This window comes from Vanessa cardui, chromosome 3 (assembly GCF_905220365.1).
Source record: "Vanessa cardui chromosome 3, ilVanCard2.1, whole genome shotgun sequence".
Classification (NCBI taxonomy): Eukaryota; Metazoa; Arthropoda; class Insecta; order Lepidoptera; family Nymphalidae; genus Vanessa; species Vanessa cardui.
The window spans coordinates 6,539,064-6,559,289 of NC_061125.1; the positions used below are offsets into that span (position 1 = coordinate 6,539,064).

At 32.7% G+C, this 20,226-nt stretch overlaps 1 protein-coding gene across 2 annotated transcripts; it reads right to left on the reverse strand.

The window, feature by feature from the left end:
- Positions 1-1,454: 1,454 nt before the first annotated feature.
- On the reverse strand, positions 1,455-12,686 carry LOC124543834. 2 transcript variants are annotated; one of them, XM_047122156.1, is made up of 3 exons: positions 12,410-12,686; positions 6,840-7,216; positions 1,455-2,495 (listed from the first exon to the last, which is right to left on the reverse strand). In XM_047122156.1, the coding sequence occupies exons 1-3, from the start codon at positions 12,474-12,476 to the stop codon at positions 2,049-2,051; spliced, it is 891 nt and encodes a 296-aa protein (XP_046978112.1). In that variant the 5' UTR covers positions 12,477-12,686; the 3' UTR covers positions 1,455-2,048. The 2 variants fall into 2 exon arrangements, with proteins under 2 accessions (XP_046978112.1, XP_046978113.1); XM_047122157.1 differs by lacking the exon at positions 12,410-12,686 and adding an exon at positions 9,095-9,392.
- Between the last annotated feature and the right edge of the window lie 7,540 nt (positions 12,687-20,226).

Sequence of the window (20,226 nt, forward strand, 5' to 3'; positions counted from 1 at the left end):
ATTTATGTTACCTGACTGGTCAGTCTATCTTTACGCAACTTGCGGACGTTTAGGACTTAGAACATAACACGCTGGACCGGGGCCACGAAATCGGAAGGCAGTCAAAGGTGTGGTAAGGTAAGTAGTCAGGTTCAATTAGTCAATTTCCTTTTATTCCAATACAATTATTATTTTTTATTATTTATGCTTTATTGTAAACCACTAGAAAATAATACAGAAATGCTTATAACTGATTGATATTATGCATTACAAGACGTGATCTTACGGCTAGTTAGGCATTACTTCCAGGCAACGATATTATTTATAATGTAAATATAAATTATAAATAGAGACGTAATAGGTTGTTATGCCATAGGCAAAAAATAAATAAATAAACATAATACTTATATTATTCCAAATATATTTATTTAATATCAATAAAATAAATAATGCCTGCATCAGGTAATTAGTTATAAGATTTTTTCTTGTTTTTCTATTTTTAATTAATATATTATTCGATTTGATCTTTGATATATGTATCTATCGGATTTTTTTTTCTTATAATTTTTGGAAAATTAAAATTACCAAAATCATAATCAAAATATCTTTTATTTAAGAAAGTTTTTCAAAATATTTTGAATGATTTTGTCTGTAACATAACGGTTCTAAAGTGAAGCGTGTGTAGTAAACGAAAAGCTAACTATAATAAATAAATTTTACGGGATTCAAAGCCATGCCCCTCTTTAATATTACTCTGGATAATAATACATACAACTGGTAAAGAACGATAGATATTAAATTAGAGCACTTTTGAAGTGGAGCCGTGATTCGAGGCAACTAAGAATTCTAACTTCATTATTATAAAATAGTAAACTTTATTTTTATAGACACGATTCTAAATTTGAATTAAATAAGTTGACATGAACTACTGAAGTGACATCCATTAATGAATAGCTTTCAGAGATTATTGTTGTTCAATTAATTTGCTTCTAAGCGACATCTAGTGTCGACTAGCAAAACTTTATAGCAAAATCTTATCTTAATCCTTCTTAGTTTTACTATTGTACACTAGATGGCACTACATGTTATTTACAATGACGAATATTCAAACCATTAAAATATTTTAAATCTTGCTACTAATTTTTTATAATTTAAAAATTATGCGGAAAGTTCATGTGAACTAAAAATTGACTTTCCTCAAACAATTTTGTCTACCAATTGATGAACTCAACATTTATATTATATTATATAAATAATATGAAAAACAATAGAAATAAAAAATAAATTAATGTGGTTGTACAAATTTAAATATCTTTGTATTATTTTAGCCTTTAAGAAGAAATATTTTCACTGCATTTAGACTTTACTGTGTGTTTTAGCTTTAAGTCTTTTTACTTGGTTTTTTTAAATTCTACATGAACTTAGAGGCTTATTGGACATAATTGAAGGTAAAAGTCAAAAATAAGAAATTCGTTTAAAAATTATTTATTGCTTAATTCTCAATTAATTTTCATTTGCAGTAACAAATTACAAATAATGTAAAGCTATGTACACAATGTCGATGACATTAACATGGTATCAGTTCGTTCGCTACAAACTAACGGCACAATTTCCATTATAATCTAAACTATATAAATAAGCACCTTACATAAATAAGCTAAAAGTCTTTCTTTTCTAAAAAAGGCAATAATTGCCCACTAGTAATACTTACTGAGATTAAGAAAATTAAAATTTCATTTTAATACAGATCACAAAGCAATCGGAATAAATATTTGAATAGTCGAAATAAATAATAAGTAAGATCGAAGATATATTTACAAGGAAGTAAACAAAGAACTTAAGTACACGAAGTGTTGCAGAGGAACTTATTAAATACTCTCAATAAATTAATATTTACCAACTACAGAATACTAAATATCACAGAGAAAGTACCCATTACTTAATCAACGTTACGTTTCGTCAAGAAATTCATAATCCAACGTCTCATGTTAGAGAGCAAGTAACTATCCTAACAATAAATAAGTACAAAAGCGACATACAGACACGGAATAAATTAAGTAACCAATACATTATATATTTCGATTGTTTTTGAAACGTTTGTTGCCCAATTTCTCGTTCATCTTCGCGTGGAAAACGGCACATTTCCTATCGCTCTTCTTATTCATCGGACATCTGAATTCGGAATACCAGTTGTTTAATAAATTTCCGTATCCTCTGAATGCTATGTAGTCGTTTTTGAGGCACTGCGTTGCGTCAACTTTCTTATCCAAGGCGTCGAGTTTCATGCGGTTCTTGTCAAAGGGCGGTATCGGCATGTTGACGGCGATCATATTTTCTTGTATTTCCGCAATGGTGCTGTACAACTTGTCCAACGTATCAGTGAGAAGCTTCTGTCGAACGACGATGTAGTTCGTGAAGGGATCGTCCGATAAATCCAGTTGCACGTTCAGTAAGAGTTTAAATATAACTTCGTATTCCTTCAGAGTTTTGTAGAGTTTCGGCATTAAGTACGTGAACTGTAACAAAGAGAAACAATTATAAGCATGTATAGTCATTACCATAGGCGTTATTCATTCTGACTGACGGCGTGAAGATATTTAAGTTAGAATTAATAAAGTATTTATATTGCGAATAGTTTGCGACGCGGCCAATTCGTGTCGAGGCTGTATAATCTATAAGTATTTGTGATTGTATAACTCGTATAACTATTCTCGTGACATTATTGAGGAACCATGTTATATTGCGTCGCGGTTGAAGATAACTCGTTACAATATAGAAGGTGCATACGAAATGAACTAAAGAGAAATGCGTTTTAATTTCAAATGTACATATTAAAATAATCCTAATCGATTATCACATAATTCTCAGTGTTTATTCGATTCCAATAAATCTATCAATTCTTATTATATCATTGGTTACATAATAAAATAGTATTCTAAGAAAATCGTATAAACAGAAATGGTAAAGTTTGATTTTAACGACTAAATATGTATATATGATAAAAATAATGAAAAATTTCAATCAATAAATGGATGTGATTTTGACATTTCAACTTTTAACAATTTATATGAATTGTATTTAATTGAACTTTACGTACAAAATGGCAGTTGGATGACGTAATTTTATACTATTTCACATGATTTATAGATAAGGAAGTAAATTGAAAATGTTTATTAGTATATCACTAATAACAAGCCTTTGTTGCAATCACTAATAAGCAAACAATTGGACGGTTAATTTTTTTTCTTATAAAAAGTCATCGTTCAATTATTCGATTTATAATATAAATAGAAGGGTTTACGATTTATAATATAAGAAAAAGGCAGAAGTATAATAACAAGAATATTAAAAGGACAATTAATGAAATACTTAGTAAAACTTAATAAGAAGTAACAAAAACTAAATTACGTTAAAGCTTTTTATGTATGTCGTAGATTATGATATGATTTTGAATGCATTATTCTTTTCTTTAAATTAATAACGTGATGTAAAAAAGGTTTTCAACCTACGACAACACAATCGGTAGACATTGCTTTATAATGATGGATATATTTCAAGTAAATACTAGACAGGCCGGTTTGCCTTAAGCTGTACAACTATCATTTAATGTTATTGTTTCTTTTTGCTTTAATACAATATATATTTCTATTTAAACTTACGTGACTCAACTGTTTATATACAAATATTATTATCCAACCTTTTCATAAAAATAATGCAAACTATTTTAAATCGATTTAATACTTCGCACAAAATGAAATAATAAAAACATTTAAAACAAATTATTCGTTTATTATTGTCATTTATTTTGAGCCTCCTTTTATTAATCTATATTTTTCATTTAACAAGATTATTGACGTAACTGTAAACGTAGCGTCGTGGCAATGTGTGTATTATGTAATATAAAAATATCACCGACAAATTAATTTAATGCAAAAAAATAACCAAGTTCCAGTGATCGTCAATTAAATCGTCTGTTAAGAAAAATGTAATTTTCCGCTTTAAAATGTAATCCTATAATTTCGATTTGGTAAACGTTTATTGCTAATAGTTTACCTTATTGAGAGATTAGGTCATCGACTGAAAATTGAGTAATACGTTTGAGTAATGTTTCAGGAAAACACTACACGGTTACATTGAATGAATGATAGTCAACTCATTCATATTCCGGGAATGGTGAGGCGCCAGTCGTATAAACGATTAACGTAAATCATATCTGGCTAATTCCCCTGAAATAATCATGAATGAACCTGACTCACGTCGAGTAGTACAATCGTGACGTAATGCGACTCGTCCTCAACTATAATTACTATTGTGTTATCCTTCCGTTACTTCAAAATTGTCAAGTGGATCGCTACATTGTTATTTAGGTATTTCAAATGTTTTACAATGCCCGTTATTCATCAGTTTGAGAAACATTTATTTATAATCAAACAAAACTGTGAAACGCAATATAAGGTACAATAATTAAACAAAGAACAACGTTAACATGTTAAGGGTTTTCGCACAAAATTATTCAAATAGAGAAATAAGCAGACGCAGTTGCTGCGTCAATATGGAGATAAAGTTCACTAATCCATTAAACAATTGGCTCTAAAATCAACCGTAAACACTCGAAGTGTCGTAAAATCAGTTCGCTTAGAGCATTGCATCCAATCCATTGTAAGGGAGCGACGGGGAACGACGATAATAAAAGCGCCGGGGTCTGTGTGCAAATATGGCGCGGTATTAAAGCTAAGACCCCGACAATAAGCCGTACTTCAGCCTTAAAGAGCCAAGTCTAACCTGAGGAACGTGTTGGAGACAAACGCAGCGCACCGGAATCGTAAGTTCGAATTCGTCTCACTCGGACAAATAATGTGTTTTTAACATTTCGTGTTGTTTTGTTAAATCGTAAATACTGAACAAACACTAACACTACGGAGCGATCGCTTAAGCGCTTGTCAGCGTGAAAGCGTCTTGAGGCAACACCTGTGGAATGTCTTTCCTAAAGGTTTTTTTTCAGACTGTTAAGTCTTTTTAACGCTGTATGAAACTGTTGATAGTTTTAATAAATATTCAAGTTGTTACTTATATGTGAAATTATAATTTATTACAATGAATGGGTACAATTGTTCTATAAGTACAATAGTAATTAATTTTAATAGTATATGTATATATCATTTTACTAGAGCTACCTCAAGCCCTTGAATGTATATAAAATAAATGAAATATTGGAAAATAAATATTAAAACGACGGTAAGAGTACATCCATACAATGCTTTAGTAGGGCTCACTGTTTTAACATCTCATTTAAGCGGTATTTAATTTTTAAATTGTTCGTAAGTCAACTAAGGCCGAGCGAAGCTGAGATCACTTGAATTCTAACGCTTTCCTTTGCCCAAAGTTAAATATTTGAATTTCTTAAGTGGGCATGCATTGACGAACTGTCGAAACATACACAAGAAATATTAAATATTCATTGACATGGATACCGAGCGACTCTACACTCGCGTGTTAGAAAATAATTTTGTCGCCGGCGTGCGAGGCGGAGGGCCCTCTCGCCCCCACTGGAAGGACATCGGAAAGCCAATGTTTACATATTTATTGTCTCGGTTCGCCCTCGACTTTGTGTACTAATTAGTGACTGTCCAATATGAATACGTAATGGAAAGTCTCGCGGTCCAGATGTGTGTTCGGCAAATAATAAAAGCTTTGAAAGATCCGTTACGAAGCACTTATGGATTTTGTATTTCGAGAGCGGAGGTGGTTTGTATAATCTCACGTTGAAACGATCGAATTAACGCCATTAAATGTTAAGTATACGCAAACAATGTCGAATCGCTGTAGCACTGCCATTATTTCTAATACTATTTGACGATAAATATGTTTGACATATAGATAATAGAATTCTATTAGAAACGTATATTTATAAAAATGTTTCATAATATTATATGAGTGTTCGATGTTGCAAATAATAACTCGTGAAGCCATTTGGCCAACTGAATGCGGCTTAACCGTTCATTTAAGATCGCGTGCGCACAACGGAATCTGTCGGTGTCCATCTATGCAAATTTCCTCGAAACATTTAACTGGACCCTTGGTTTGCTTCGCTCCCACAGCGACTAAACAAAAGCCGGACTCGCCTCAACTTTTTTCAACTTATTCTTTTTCTTATTAATATTTACAAAGCGACTGGACACTTATTTGAGATAATCTTTTGTGCTTATGAGCCTGCAGTGAATTATTTTAACTCATAATTACTTTTCTTTAAAAGTTTTACTAACATTTTATGAATAGATACAAACATTCCAAGCTTATTGATTCATACAAAATATATATCAACGGGCTTAATGGAGCGATATTGATCGAACGGGATACTAATAACGGTATACAAAATGCTTAAAACCAAACAATTTGCAAACAAAATGCGGCGCGGAAATTAAGGGTTTTAGTTATTGCCCTTAAGTACAATGTGAAGTAAATAAACAGGGTACAAAGGCTGGCCACATGTAATTTGGCTCGATGAAACCTCATTTAAGTTGCAACGGTGAGCCTCGAGCACGGCTAATGTACACGGGGATTCTTTGTCTTAAATAAAGCAAAAATAAATTAAAATAACGTAAAAACACTGAACTGGTAACAAAAAAAGTGATGGGCTGGACCACCACACCCTCGAGACGCGAAATGATCGGCTACAGTAATTACACTGTCAGACTGTTTAAGCCAACATCAAATATTAAAGGCGCCTTCAAATCACAAGTCAACCGAAATGATCAGTCAGCACGAAAGCAATCTAACGATCGTTTATAAATTAATAGTTTCGAATTAAATAGAGCACATATCAATATGGTGTAATAAATATTATGATTTATGACATTTACCTTTCGTTCTGTGATAGATTTTCCGACTTTTCGCGATGTTCTGTAATCGTGAAAGTGGATGTCGACGAAGTTGACCGCCGGCAACCAACTGGGCATCCCATCCCTGTACTCTCGCGTCTCGTTCAAGACTTTCCGATCTTGATCGAAGAATCTTTTTGTGTTGCGTAATTTATGCTTGATCTTTCTTGTAGCGTTCTTGAATTGTTCAGTACTTGGATTTTTCGGCCGTTTCATTGTCTCGTCTTTGGTGAGTTGGGCCATGTCTGGTCGTCTTTGGTGCCTTCTCCTATGCTCCACTGAACGAGCCTCCGCTGGCGTTAGACACATTGCAATGATTATGACTACTGATACAGCTACCAAAAGCCTTTTGAAAAAACCTGAAACAAAGATATATACGTTTAATGACATTCGTCAGTCAATAGATATGTTAAAATATTATTTATACGTAATACAGGAAAGGATGTTAATAATAATTTGTAAGGTTCACGCAAGCAACATTGCATTCCGATACACGGGTGGGAGACATTAGAGGAGTCACATAAAAAATAATAAGCTTCATGATTAAACGCAGTAAACGCACTTCTACGACGTTCATATTAGGTGCATAAAGCTTGTACAATCTTCATCTTCAGACTACTTTCCCGACGACCATTAGCCTCGGGTTGGGTTCCGCACGTGATTTTTTTGATCAAATCCGCCTTGAGTGGACCAGTTTTTTGTACTTGAAAAACGTGAATTTTGAGTATGTTTTTATGGTCATCAAATCTTCGAGTCACTATTGTGCAGAAATCATATATGTTTCCACTTCAATTTATCGTTGCGCTGTTATTGAAGGTTTTGATGTTTGCGCCTGGGCCATAAAACATATTTTATGTTCGGACAGAGTCGCAATTCTGTACAGCGACGATGTCGAACTTTTAAAAGAGAAACACCACCGACTTCGCAACGTTGTTCTTTGTCCGCCTCAAGTGCTAAAACGTAGAAAGTTACCCTTTTACGCAGTAAATTTATATCTACCTTTATTTTATACAAATAATGATAATTATCTTTTTATTGTAAATAGGAAAATAACTAGAAAACGATATAGTTCAGAATTTATCCTTTATTTAGTATTAAATGCTAATCAAAAACAAACAATGTTTATTACAGGAACTACAATTACCTATGTTACGTCAAACGAGGATAAGCCGAGGTTTATGGTCAGTGAATCATTAGGTCAATCCGTGTCGTTGACAATTCAATGTATGTTAAGTAAATACGGCTTTACTTGTACAGATAAAAATTGAACTCGTATACTATGTTGGTAAGCTGTTAAGTGACGAGGTTTTTATGTTGCATGTTTTTTACTCTGTAACCATTGTTTGTGATCACTGACTTAAATATCTATATTGGATGTATTGTCGAGATCAAACAATGCTTACGTATTTTACCACGAAATCCAAGTACTCTAGGCTATATTATTCGCTTTGGGATTTCCCCGCTGTTTATCGTGTAACATGTGAAACTGATTATGGATTAACTTAAAACGAACATTAAAGTAAAAAATAATTTTACGATTGTAATAATGTCGATCTGTATAAAAACTACATAAGAATCCAATAAAGAACCGAGTTTAATCGAATAAAATAATTAGCAGCGTCCAAAAAAGTATGTGAGGTAATCAATCGAGTTTGGAAGGTACTGCGGGCAGTATCGGATGTCATCGGATGAGTTTCAGTGAATCCCTTTGATTGAGAGCCGACGTTATGTTGAACATTCCCACACGATTCGCTGGCTAGGCTATATCGAAGTCTTTCTCGATTCGTATTGTTTGATTCCAAAAAAGTTCATGAAACGAATTGGCGCGCCGATTTTAAGAATAACATTCAATTATGTTTAATGTTTTGACAGCGTTTTTGGTGTGAGCTTTAGGTAGTATATCATTTCAACGCATGCTTTAAAATATACATTTTTTTTTCATGGATTAACAATTTAATATTAAAGTTTTTTTGTGAGTTTGTACAATTTTATTATTAAAATAAATAATATATTAAAAATAATTTGAATTTTTTTCTAATAAGATTTTTTGTTGAGGATTATGTCATTTTTTTAAGCATATTGTTTATATTGTTTTTGTAAATAATATATTTTCATCTACCTTCATATGTCAAACTCTTACGCTTAACATGTCATCGCACCGGTACCGCAAATGATTAACCGTTGTTTATTAATTTTATAACACAAATGTTAAATAAAAACAGTTGAACATCACACACCAGTTAAAAAGACATCCATGAACAACGCATTGATGTGGCTCCTTCGGGCAAGTCCATATTCATTTGGCGATCTAATTCCCGATTTTATAAACGTTTAAAATATCAAATAAATATCGAACTGAATGTAACACTCAATGAAAACACGTTGGACGCACTGTCACAATTTGCAGGGTTTTCTGGAGTCACGATATACAAAGTTTATTCGCACTTGGTTACGAAGGCTGGTTTGTAAGTGTCACCGCGAGGAGCGTGTGCGAGACCGGCGCGCGAGCAGTCGACGCACGTTGAATGAGCACCAAAATGCGGCACGGTACATGAAATAGCCGGTCAAACTATGCGAAAACCCTTACGCTCGCCGGAAAGCGAACTTCGACCCTCACGGAGACATCATTGACTGTTTTCATTTTCATTTCAAATTATTGAATTTCATTTCATTCAAATATTATATTACTGATATTTGATTTAATAATCTTTTATGTTTTGGCGAAATATTGCGTAATAATAATAAGCAATTTCTGTAATATATTGCGAAGTTATTTAGATAGATAAAAGAGAAAGTGACAATCAACATATTGTTAACGTTTTGTGCATTCAATTTCGTGTATTTTAAAGTATGTGAGAAACTTTACTGCTTTGAAAATTTCTTGATAGTTTTTGAAAACTTTATTTTTTGTTCCTTTACTTGTTAAATCTAAAGTATAAATTATTAAAATTACAAAAAAATCAGATAGATTTCTATTTAATTCCAAACATATCAATTTCTCTCGAATTCATTATAAAAAGTTTCACATAATATTACGTCTCCATTCCATTCGCTTTCTACATCTTGTGCAAGTGAACAATTATTCGGTTAGACGTTGCGGTGATTCATCGATGAGTCTATCCTAAAGTGACTTTTATCGGGCGTTCGTCGCGACGGTACATGATCGCAAGTAGTAAGCACGTGTTGGACACCAATATGAGTATAATCGCTAAATACAATCGCGATAATGCTCTAATTTCAGAGCGATTGTTTCACAATTGTGTAATTTGGCATTTCATTTGTAAAGTTTGATACGCAATGTACATAATTATATTTTAAAGGTATCAGTCGTCATCATCAGCAAACATCTACGTATAAATAATTTGATTAACATGCTGTGATAAATCATTCGGCTTATTTATAGTTAGTGTTACGTCTTATGAGTTTATCGTAATATCTATTGCACGCCGATGACAGTTGTAATCAATGATCTCATTGAAGGGAAGTATGTGATTTATGTAAGCACAGGAACTCTTAAATACCCTTTTCAAATTACTATAAAACAAATATTTAACTTAAAGGTACACAATAAAAGTAACTTTCGTTTTCTTTTTAACGATGTCTGTCTTCGTGAACGAACAGCAAACACGACGCGAAAAAGAACCCAAGGACTAAACGTGAAGGCAAACTAAGTAAAAAAATAAATAAAATAATGTATGGGAACGACGTTTGAGTCTGACACAGATAGTCGTACAGATTCACCTACGTAGCGACGAAGATTAACACTGTGCTCTGTAGGGCTGTGGGGCTACAATTGGTACGCGTCTCGGTGATATCTGTACGAAAAATCTTATAAATTTACTGGTTTACCGGTTATTTCTAAGACCATATTACACACCATATTATGCTCAACTGTGGTTTGTGGTGTAAACGTTTGAGTGAGCACCTCAAGTATTTACATTGACACGTTTTTTTGTCTCGTGGTTAACAAGGCGATGCCATTGTACTCGGCCGCTTATTGATAGTGTCAATAGAGGATTATATTCATGATTAATAACACTTCCCGTAAGATATGTCTTTGTATTTCGACGTCTGGAAGAAATGTAGTTCAATGTGGCACACGAGTCATAGTTTTTATCCGATTGTTTCTTTTTTTTGCGCTCGCAGTATCGGAACATTAACGCTATTCAGAAGGCGTAATGAGACACGCAATTTATAATCAGATAAATTATAATGACAAATTGATTAATAATGAGCGAATTAAATCATTTTTTGTTCAGTTCGTGTAGGAGATTCCCAACGTGATTCCTTCTTATGACATGATGACACAGCTTTCGTCAATTAGTTGTTTTTATGTGAAAATGAGTTTGTAATTAGCTTAAGTAGAGGCTTTTCCGGTCGGCAATTGTGCTCTGGAGATTGCTCAAACTAATTTCGTTTTTGCTACAGAGCCTTAAATATAGAATCGAAGACTCTCTTAAAGTAATAATGGTTAATTGCGAGACACGAATGCTTTTACTGAAAAACGAATACGTGTATTGAATATCGAGTATTTAAAACTTTAAGATATAGATATCTTTGTTTGTACGACACTCGCTTGATATCGTCAATTTCTAACGAATAGGTTGACTTTATACTTTTACTTTTAAATGATTGACGTACATTGAGTTATAAAAACTGTTCCGGCGATTGTCTTCGTAATGAGTCACGGATTTCCCAAATTTTCGCGAAGACACGTCACTGAAAAGCGTCTGAAAGCCTACAAGAGCGGTGTCGAGTCTCCGGTCAATTTTTTCTATTACTCATGTCTGATGGAATTTATTTTAAGTAATTAACATGTTTAGCAGATATTATGTTATTATTTCGTTATGAGCTGTAATATTTTACATAAATTTAATTTTGTTTGTTGTTAAAGTTATTCATACAACTTTCTATATTTAAATTACACATAAGTTACTGCCTTTAAAGCCTTCGTCAAATCAAATAGCATTACCAACATAGTTTCAGTTAATTTAGGTTTACCGTAAACCAAACACGGCTTCCGCGCCTTTCGCCTTACTATTGTTGTTCCCGCCACAATATAAATCATGGCTGAGCCGCGCACAATTCTAACTTACACTTTACCCTCAATGGCACAGACTATATAACTGTCAACATACGCTTAAGAAAATCTTACGGTCTACCAGTATTTTAGTGAGAATAATCGCGGGCTGTATATATTAAACAAAGTTTGCGGTGGGCAAGAAATTAAGGTTACATTTTGATGGCGCAGGGTTAAGCTAAGCGTAGAATAACAATAGTGGGGAAGTATATGCTTAACTTGTATATAAATCGTTACTTTAGGTATATTATAAAAAAATTAAATCGTGTACTATTTATAATTATGAAAGAGAGATGACAATACGAAATAAATAAGAAATTAGGTCATCGGAATTCACACTTAAAAGTGCTATCAGTTGCTATGATGCAATAAGTATTATTATCCAAGCACAAATTTCCTCTTCATTTTCCGTTTGGAAGTAGCTATCACGATAATTGGTAGTTTAATAATTAATGTAAATAATTAAACTTACTGTTTTTGTAAGATGTAGCCGATTGCCACGAGGAACATCCACTGCAACAGGTACAACTATCGTTCATTGTTGTTTTTTGTTATCACAGATAATGTTATAAATCTTTGGTATAAACGTCACGAGTCGAACTCACTAAATTCACAAATATGTAAAAATATCACTTTCACATAAGATATCTCAAAAAAAATAAATAAGTTATCTATGGTCTAATTAAAAAAATGTACTGGCGGCTACCGCGTTCGGATCGCGTTTAGGGCTCACTGGCGGTTATGTTCAGTTGGCCGCGTTACGTGTAATGTGTGTCCTGAACGGATTTCCACGGCTTTTATGTAGTTGGTCGGCGCTCCCGTGATAAAGGGTGCAAAAAACCGATTGTTTGCAGGAGGGCCCGCCATTACGTCACAGATTGGACGACGCGCGCGATCAGGACGTAAACGGGCACATGCTCTTACGCAATGCCTTGTTCAAATAAATAGCATGTGTTCCTTAGCCGGATCCTGGACTGGTGTGAAAATTCATTTTATCACTGTCCATTGAGACGATATTTATAGATTTAGACAAATTCTATGCTAATCGGAAATAATGTCAAAAATAATTTTGTGAAAATGTTTTTAAAGAAAAAAGTAAATGTGAAATATATAAATAAATAGCACATAGGTACCAATTTTTTTTTACAATTATAACTACCATGTTTAAAATTTTAATATTTTATAATTTATTTTCATATTTTTTTTTTGGCAAGGTGATCACTTAAAACTGGATGCACAAAAAAAAACATTGCAATATTTATTATATGAATAAAATCAATTGTTGAAGGTCATGGTTTAAACTGTTTAAAGAAGTATAGTATTCTGGATCGGACCATTAGTAGAGTAACACAAACTCACAAACTGAAACATTCAAATCTAGCTCCTAGCTACACGCAGTAAAGATCAAAATAGTTTAAACATAACTTACAGGTGTTATGGATTAAACGATGTGTTGAAGAACTTCAAACGATGTTCAAAATAAAACAAGGATACTTAGTAGAAACACTAGGCAAGACGTTTTGCAGAACATGGCCAATGCCGGAATAGATTATTTTTAAAATGTAACATATCATTTTTTATCCTTTTCTTTCGCATGCTGTAAATGTGCAGTTAGCTTTTGATGTATGGTAACATCGCGCCATTGAGGCGAAAAGGTCGTTCGAATTAAAAATAGAATTCAGCGAGTTAGCCCATTTGCAATTTCAGCGGGGGTGTTGCATCCTTCTTCCCGCCTCCGAGGGAGTCCGCCTCTCAATTTAATCCCGAAATAGTCTCGCTTGATTGGTCGCTCAATATAAGCCCTTCGCCTATTACATACAGCTAGTGTTCGCGCTTAAGCTGTTTAGCAAATTTAGTGTGGTGAGAATCAGCATAAATTTCTATTTTTATGATCTTGAGTTTGTGTATTATAAAGAAATGTAGCTGACTGTACGGACGGACTGTACGGTACGGACTTAGCTTGCAGAATCTTTTCAAAGTAATATGAAAAAGACAAGTGTTTCAGAAAAAATGTCTGTTATTATTTTTAATTCAAACAAAATATTTTTATTTTTTATTAATTTATTCGTGTTGGCAATGCAAAAATTGTAATTACAAAAAAACATTTAATAAAAGAAGTTACAAAAATAATTCCTTTAAAACAATTACAAGCCGGGTAGGGGGATTTTAAATTGTTAATAACGTGACCAGATGTAACCTATTTAGAAACGAGCCGTGAGATTTCAGCGAACATCGTTTAACGTGATCCGGTGAAAACCCGGAGATGTGTCGACTCATTGTCTATGCAAATCCGCATTTCTGTATTATTGCTGTCATATCCGATTGTCTTGAGCTCATAGGCTTATGTCATTACGATTATCACGCAACGTAAAACTATGAGCGATGTTTGGAGAAAACGAATCGAGTCAGACGTACGTATACGTAGCTACGACGCGTAGCGCAACTATTTCATACAAATAACTTGAAAATGAAATTCAACTTTTTTTTAATGAAATTGTGTCTGCAAAAAGCCACATATATTATATAATCGCATATATTATAGTATTGGATACAATTGTCCTGAAATTTTATAAATGTAAACATTTTTCCTTAACAAACGAATTTTTTGTCCTATAATAAAAGATAAAAGATTGTTTCGAATGTCGACGAAAAATTCGTATCCATATTTGATTTATGATTCGACTTGATCGTTCAGTGATGGCGATGACTAATTTCGTCATATAGGCTTGTTCGCGGAACGTTCAAACTCTCAGGTACGCAACGTTAGAGGAAATGCCGTAACAGTCTCGTACACCGGACCAACTAAATCTAAGACAAGATTTGGCCACACAAAATTAGGTTATATGTTGTAAGTAATATATGTCCAATTAGAATGATAGAGTTTAGTAAAAGATTATGTTGCATAAACTTGCCTTAAAAAAATATGACGTGAAAAGGTTTGAATGTGATGCCGGGGTGATATTAGGTCACGGTTAAGCATTCAGAGGAATGTTTAAAATAAAACACGAATTTTAAATGCTGATTCGCTCCTTTTGCAAATACCATGAATAGACAGGTTCTGCTTGACTTTTATGGAAATGTTTTAATTTTTTTAATATATTTACGCATGTTTAGAGCGTTAAAGTAACAGCCTGTAAATTTCCCACTGCTGGGATAAGGCCTCCTCTTCCATTAAGGAGAGGGTTTGGAATATATTCCTCCACGCTGTTTCAATGCGTGTTGGTGGAATGCACATGTGGCAGAATTTCGAAGAAGTTAGATACATGCAGGTTTCCTTACGATGTTTTCCTTCACCGCAAGCAGATGACTTTTTAAATACAAATTAAGCACATATATATAGTGGTGCTTATCTGGATTTGAACCCGCGATCATCGGTTAAGATGCACGCGTTCTAACCACTGGGCCATCTCAGCTAGAGCGTTAATTTAATAAAATTAAATTTAAAATATTTGTAAAATAATTTTTAAAAAATTTAAACTCATGAATATACTAAAAGTATTTTTGTGACGGGCTTTATATAAAAACAAGTGTTTAATAACTGATCCGTGCTGATTTTTATTATTATAAAATACTAATAAAATTTAATTAAGAAGCAATTGTAAAACCCGTTTATTATACAATTAGCAAACACTTGTCCGATAAAACGACATTACCTGATGAAACAGTGATAAAACATTATACAACAATTGAAACAAAGAGTGATTTGAATATAAATATATTTGTATCAATCGCGACACGATTAACGCTTTGTTCGGAACAAATCTCGCAAGAATCAGCTATTTTACCGGAAAAACTGGATAGTTTTCTATTAATGTTTTTTTTTTTTTGCGCGAATGGAAGCGATTTGAATACGGTGCATCGCACGCTCCCACGCTTGCCGCCGGCCTTGCTTAGGCGCATCTTAATCGGTACTGATTATTAAGGTCTATGCACATACGATCGGGTCAGTTATAAATTTAATTTAGAATATTTTGCCTTAATATTCTTCAGATAGCTTAATAATTTCAAATTTTTATTTAATTGAATATTTTTTTTGCTTTATGTATATGTCTTCCCGATTTTTTTTATAGGATTACTTGAGGCAAGGTAGGTAATTGACATTGAATATATAAGTTTACAAACATTCAAGTCAGTGTGAATTTACCATTATAGAAAAAAAAGTGTTATTTTCACATAGGTAATTTACGTATTGAAACATTGAAACATTTTATGAGTAAACAATCTGGGATAACCGTGCCGTGACAATAGTCCTAACATGTCATGTGATTATTGTAAATGAGAGGAAATATGTATTGGGAAATTAAATTCAATCATCATTGTTTAATGATTATGATTTATAAAATTATTTATAAATAAATTTTGAAGTCGTAATTAATTAAAGAACAGGATATATTTTGTAACAAAATCGTACAAGCATCATTGAATATTGATGTTCTTAAAATGAATTTGATGGAAAACACCGTGAGAAAAGTTAACTTTGCCGTATTCAATTCGTCGACTTTACATAAGTCTACGAGTATTGTGATCATAATATCGCGGGGGACTAGTGTGGTTAAATAATCTCTAATATTTGTAGAAACGATCCCCACCGACTTCGTTCTGAGCCGAGGTGCGATCTCATAGGAGACACCCTCAGGACGAACTTAAATTCGAGCCCCGCGCTCAACCTCAGGGCTGAGAGCATTAGTTCTCGCCCGAACGTCCGGTGACGCTGTAAAGGCCAGTAGGGCCAATAGCAATACATCACACATAAAAAAAATGTAGAAACGATGAGTCCACTTCCAGTAGAGGCATACATAATGGTTTGTTTGGTTTATTATATATTTTTATATAATAAATAATAATTTAATATGTTATTATATATCATTGAAATATTATTTATGAGTTGAGTTTTTATTTTCTGGATTATATGAAGTATAAGTAAAACTATGAAATTAGCCAAAACTTTTTATTATGACAGGTGCTTATAATTCAGTGGTAATAGTTATGTTTAATTATTCAAGATATGGAGACTACAGACTTGATTAAACGAAGATTTTCTAGTGATTAGGGGCCATGGTCATAATAACTAAAGTTTTTGAAAGTATATGATCTGTAGTTATTAATAAAATATAATTTTTTAAAAACATGTGATGAATAAATTACTTTTTAATAAAGAACGATACTTATAACTTACACAAGTATAATTTAAAAATATTTTTTTAAAATAATAGATTATTAATAAATAATTAAAGCACTTTTTAGCTGAACTTAATGAATTATATAATGTACTGGTTTAGTTTCAAATCAGTACAACGGGCGAAGTAGTTAAAATCGACACGAATTGATTTATTTACATAACGACTTACTATACGGACAAGTTTAAATAGACGTGTAGTAAAATAACGGGCGTACGGCGTGTAGTAAAATTCAAGCAAAAAAACATTCTATGGACCAATTGAAAGTAAAGTTTCATAGATTTTCTTTTGTTTTTATACATAGGTAGTTCCGGCAAATAAGGTAAGTCCACTACCGACCATATAAATTGGCACCGAAAATGACATAAACCACACTTAACATTGTCAGTGCACCGTCAACCTTGATATGCAATAATTGTTATGAGCCGTTTGCCTCTTGTTACACTGGCTCAGTTACTCTTCAAACCAGAACACAACAATATACTATATTGCTATTTGGTGCTTAAATATTTGATGAGTGAGTTACGGGCTTGCAAACAATCTTACTACCAAGTAGTTTAGTTTCAGAAGGAATTAAAACTCATTGTATTTTTTTAAACATATTTGGAACGCGTGCTCTTAATAACAAAAATATTGCTGAGTTCAAACACCGTTAAATTTTCAATAGAAGTGCAAATTGAAAGAATTGACTCGTTATATTGCATGGAGTAGCAAGCGTCCACGTGGTTGAAGTCGTGTTTAAGGGTCTCATTATATATTTTATATATACATTCAAGAATAATTGAAAAAATGTTTTGAAATTAACCGATAGGTCCAGAGATTTAAATACAACAACAACAAACTTTCATTTACTTTTTTATTATGAATAAAATATTGCTCCATGTGAATATTATAAAATAATAGTAAATCTAAGATTATTCAACCGTCTTGAGTTATATCACATCGCGTACATTCCAGAGGTGCGAATTATAACACTCATAAAAACAAGTCACATAAAGAAATCGTAACGAAAGTAACTTTTGAAAATCACTCAAGTATCATTGCTTACATAAATCTCTCCATGAATACAGCAAAAAGTCTAATTTCACACGACAAGACAGCTAATGACTGTTCATACTCACTTGTCCTGTATTTCCTGTTTCCTACATATTATGCGAAATTGCGCTTCAATTCGAATTCCATCGCCACATCACGATATCATTGTAATCAGTTAGATTGTGAGTAAGTTTCCTTTTCATTTCATTGTCGAGTGCTATCAGTGTTACTTTACGTAGTTCTTCATCTATGTAGGTTACGATCACTTAGTAAATTCTTTAGCTAATTATACCCATACGCCTTGTTCTATCTGTATCTTAGCAATTTACAATAAGCTTAAATAGTAAACCTTTACCGATTTTTTTTATAACTGATTTGTTACCGAAACTAAGATTGATGGCTATTTATATCAATACTGTATATATCGTGCGGTAACCATTGAATTGATAAATAAATATACGTTACGCACTCAACAGCGCTATTAAGTCTGGAAACACGCTCGACATTTCGTGGCCTATAAAAATATGAAGCTGTGACAACTGGTGCAGAAGGCAATTTTAATTTTAATTTATCTAACCAGTCGTTGAATTATTATTTGTTCAAATATAAGATTTCTTAATCCTATTTCTTAAGTACTTATAGCATTAAATTTTGAATATTTATTGTCAGGAGTGCAAAAAAGGACATAGGGTAAGTAATACTTGTCTGTTCACTTACGCTGTTGATTTAATGTTTCATATAAACCGATAAAAATATGTTCTGTTTGATCTAGCGATGCTGATTCATCTACAGTCCCATCAAGTTATTAAATTACAGGAATTTTGAGTAGGCACTATATCGTTCGTCGTCAATATCATCCTCGGTATTATTTGATTGCACACCTTGAGAATGAGATGATCGCCTCCAGGCTGTTTCAAATAAAGAAAGTATGTTTATTATTATTTTACTTGAAAACGTGAAATTAGTTTCTTTCGCCGGTCCTTCTTAGGGCTGAGGTGGTAAATTCCGAACCGGTGATAGATTTTTGATCTTAGATATCAACAAAAAAGTTTAATCACTTCTATATATTATTATAGATGATAAAAAAGCGTGGAGTTAATACCTGTTGACTTACAAGCAGGATATATTAATCTAAATAATTGTACTAAGTTTAGTAAACATGACTTTGTATTTTTTAAATGTTAAAAAAGAGTAACTACTGCGTTCCATGTCGGTTCTTCTCGGTAGAATCTATTTTCCGAACCGGTGGTAGCTTCACTTAATTGTAAAATGACGATTCAAAAGTGCTTGTAAAAGCCTACTTGAATAAAGTTTATTATGATTTTTGATATATTTGTTTTTTTGACCTTGACTTTGGTTTCAACGAGAAAAATTGCGAACTCTCCTTTTATGGTATAATTAAATTGAATTATGTGTCAGAATTTATTAACATTCATCCAGGCTTTCGATCGAATTCAGTGAACGTTATTCACACGTACAAATAATCGTAAAAAAATAACGCCTCAAGAGTTTGTTTATAACGCTTTCAACATGAATAATGTTGAAAGATCAATATCAATTAAGTGGTCTAGCTGTAATAGCGTTACAGATAGACAGACAGGCAGAGATACTTTCGCATTAATAATATTAGTACAGATGTATTATGGAACCGTCTACAAACGTTGTAAATGTGCGTACGTTTGACTTCACCATTATGCTATAACAAGATTGTTTAAACAATCATATCCGTTACGAATGATTCCTTTCAGTGTAATATAATCTGAGCAATATAAACACAATATAGATAAGACGGGCACTTGACCCCAAGTTTTAATTAAATAAACAATGTGTTATTTTAAAACGACGCCATGGATCTTTATTATGTCTTTACTTATTACGTTTTATTATACTTTTTTTAAGCACACTTTGATGAGCAGGCTTTAAAGATGTATCTGAAATAAAAAATTCGGAAAAAATAGACCAATTAATGTAAAGTTTTTATACAATTTAAAGTGAAGATTTCAAAATGATATATTAGGGTTAATATCTAATAAGTAATGGCTCATTCATGCCCCAGAGCGGGGCAAATGCCGAAAAA

What these genes read in the sequence shown, in the direction of transcription:
- LOC124543834 (XM_047122156.1), bottom strand. Translation starts at nt 12,476, where the DNA reads ATGAACGATAGTTGTACCTGTTGCAGTGGATGTTCCTCGTGGCAATCG. An exon ending in GGCTACATCTTACAAAAACA is followed by an intron (nt 7,217 to 12,409) that starts GTAAGTTTAATT and finishes TCTTTGTTTCAG; the next exon opens with GTTTTTTCAAAAGGCTTTTG. An exon ending in AATCTATCACAGAACGAAAG is followed by an intron (nt 2,496 to 6,839) that starts GTAAATGTCATA and finishes TCTTTGTTACAG; the next exon opens with TTCACGTACTTAATGCCGAA.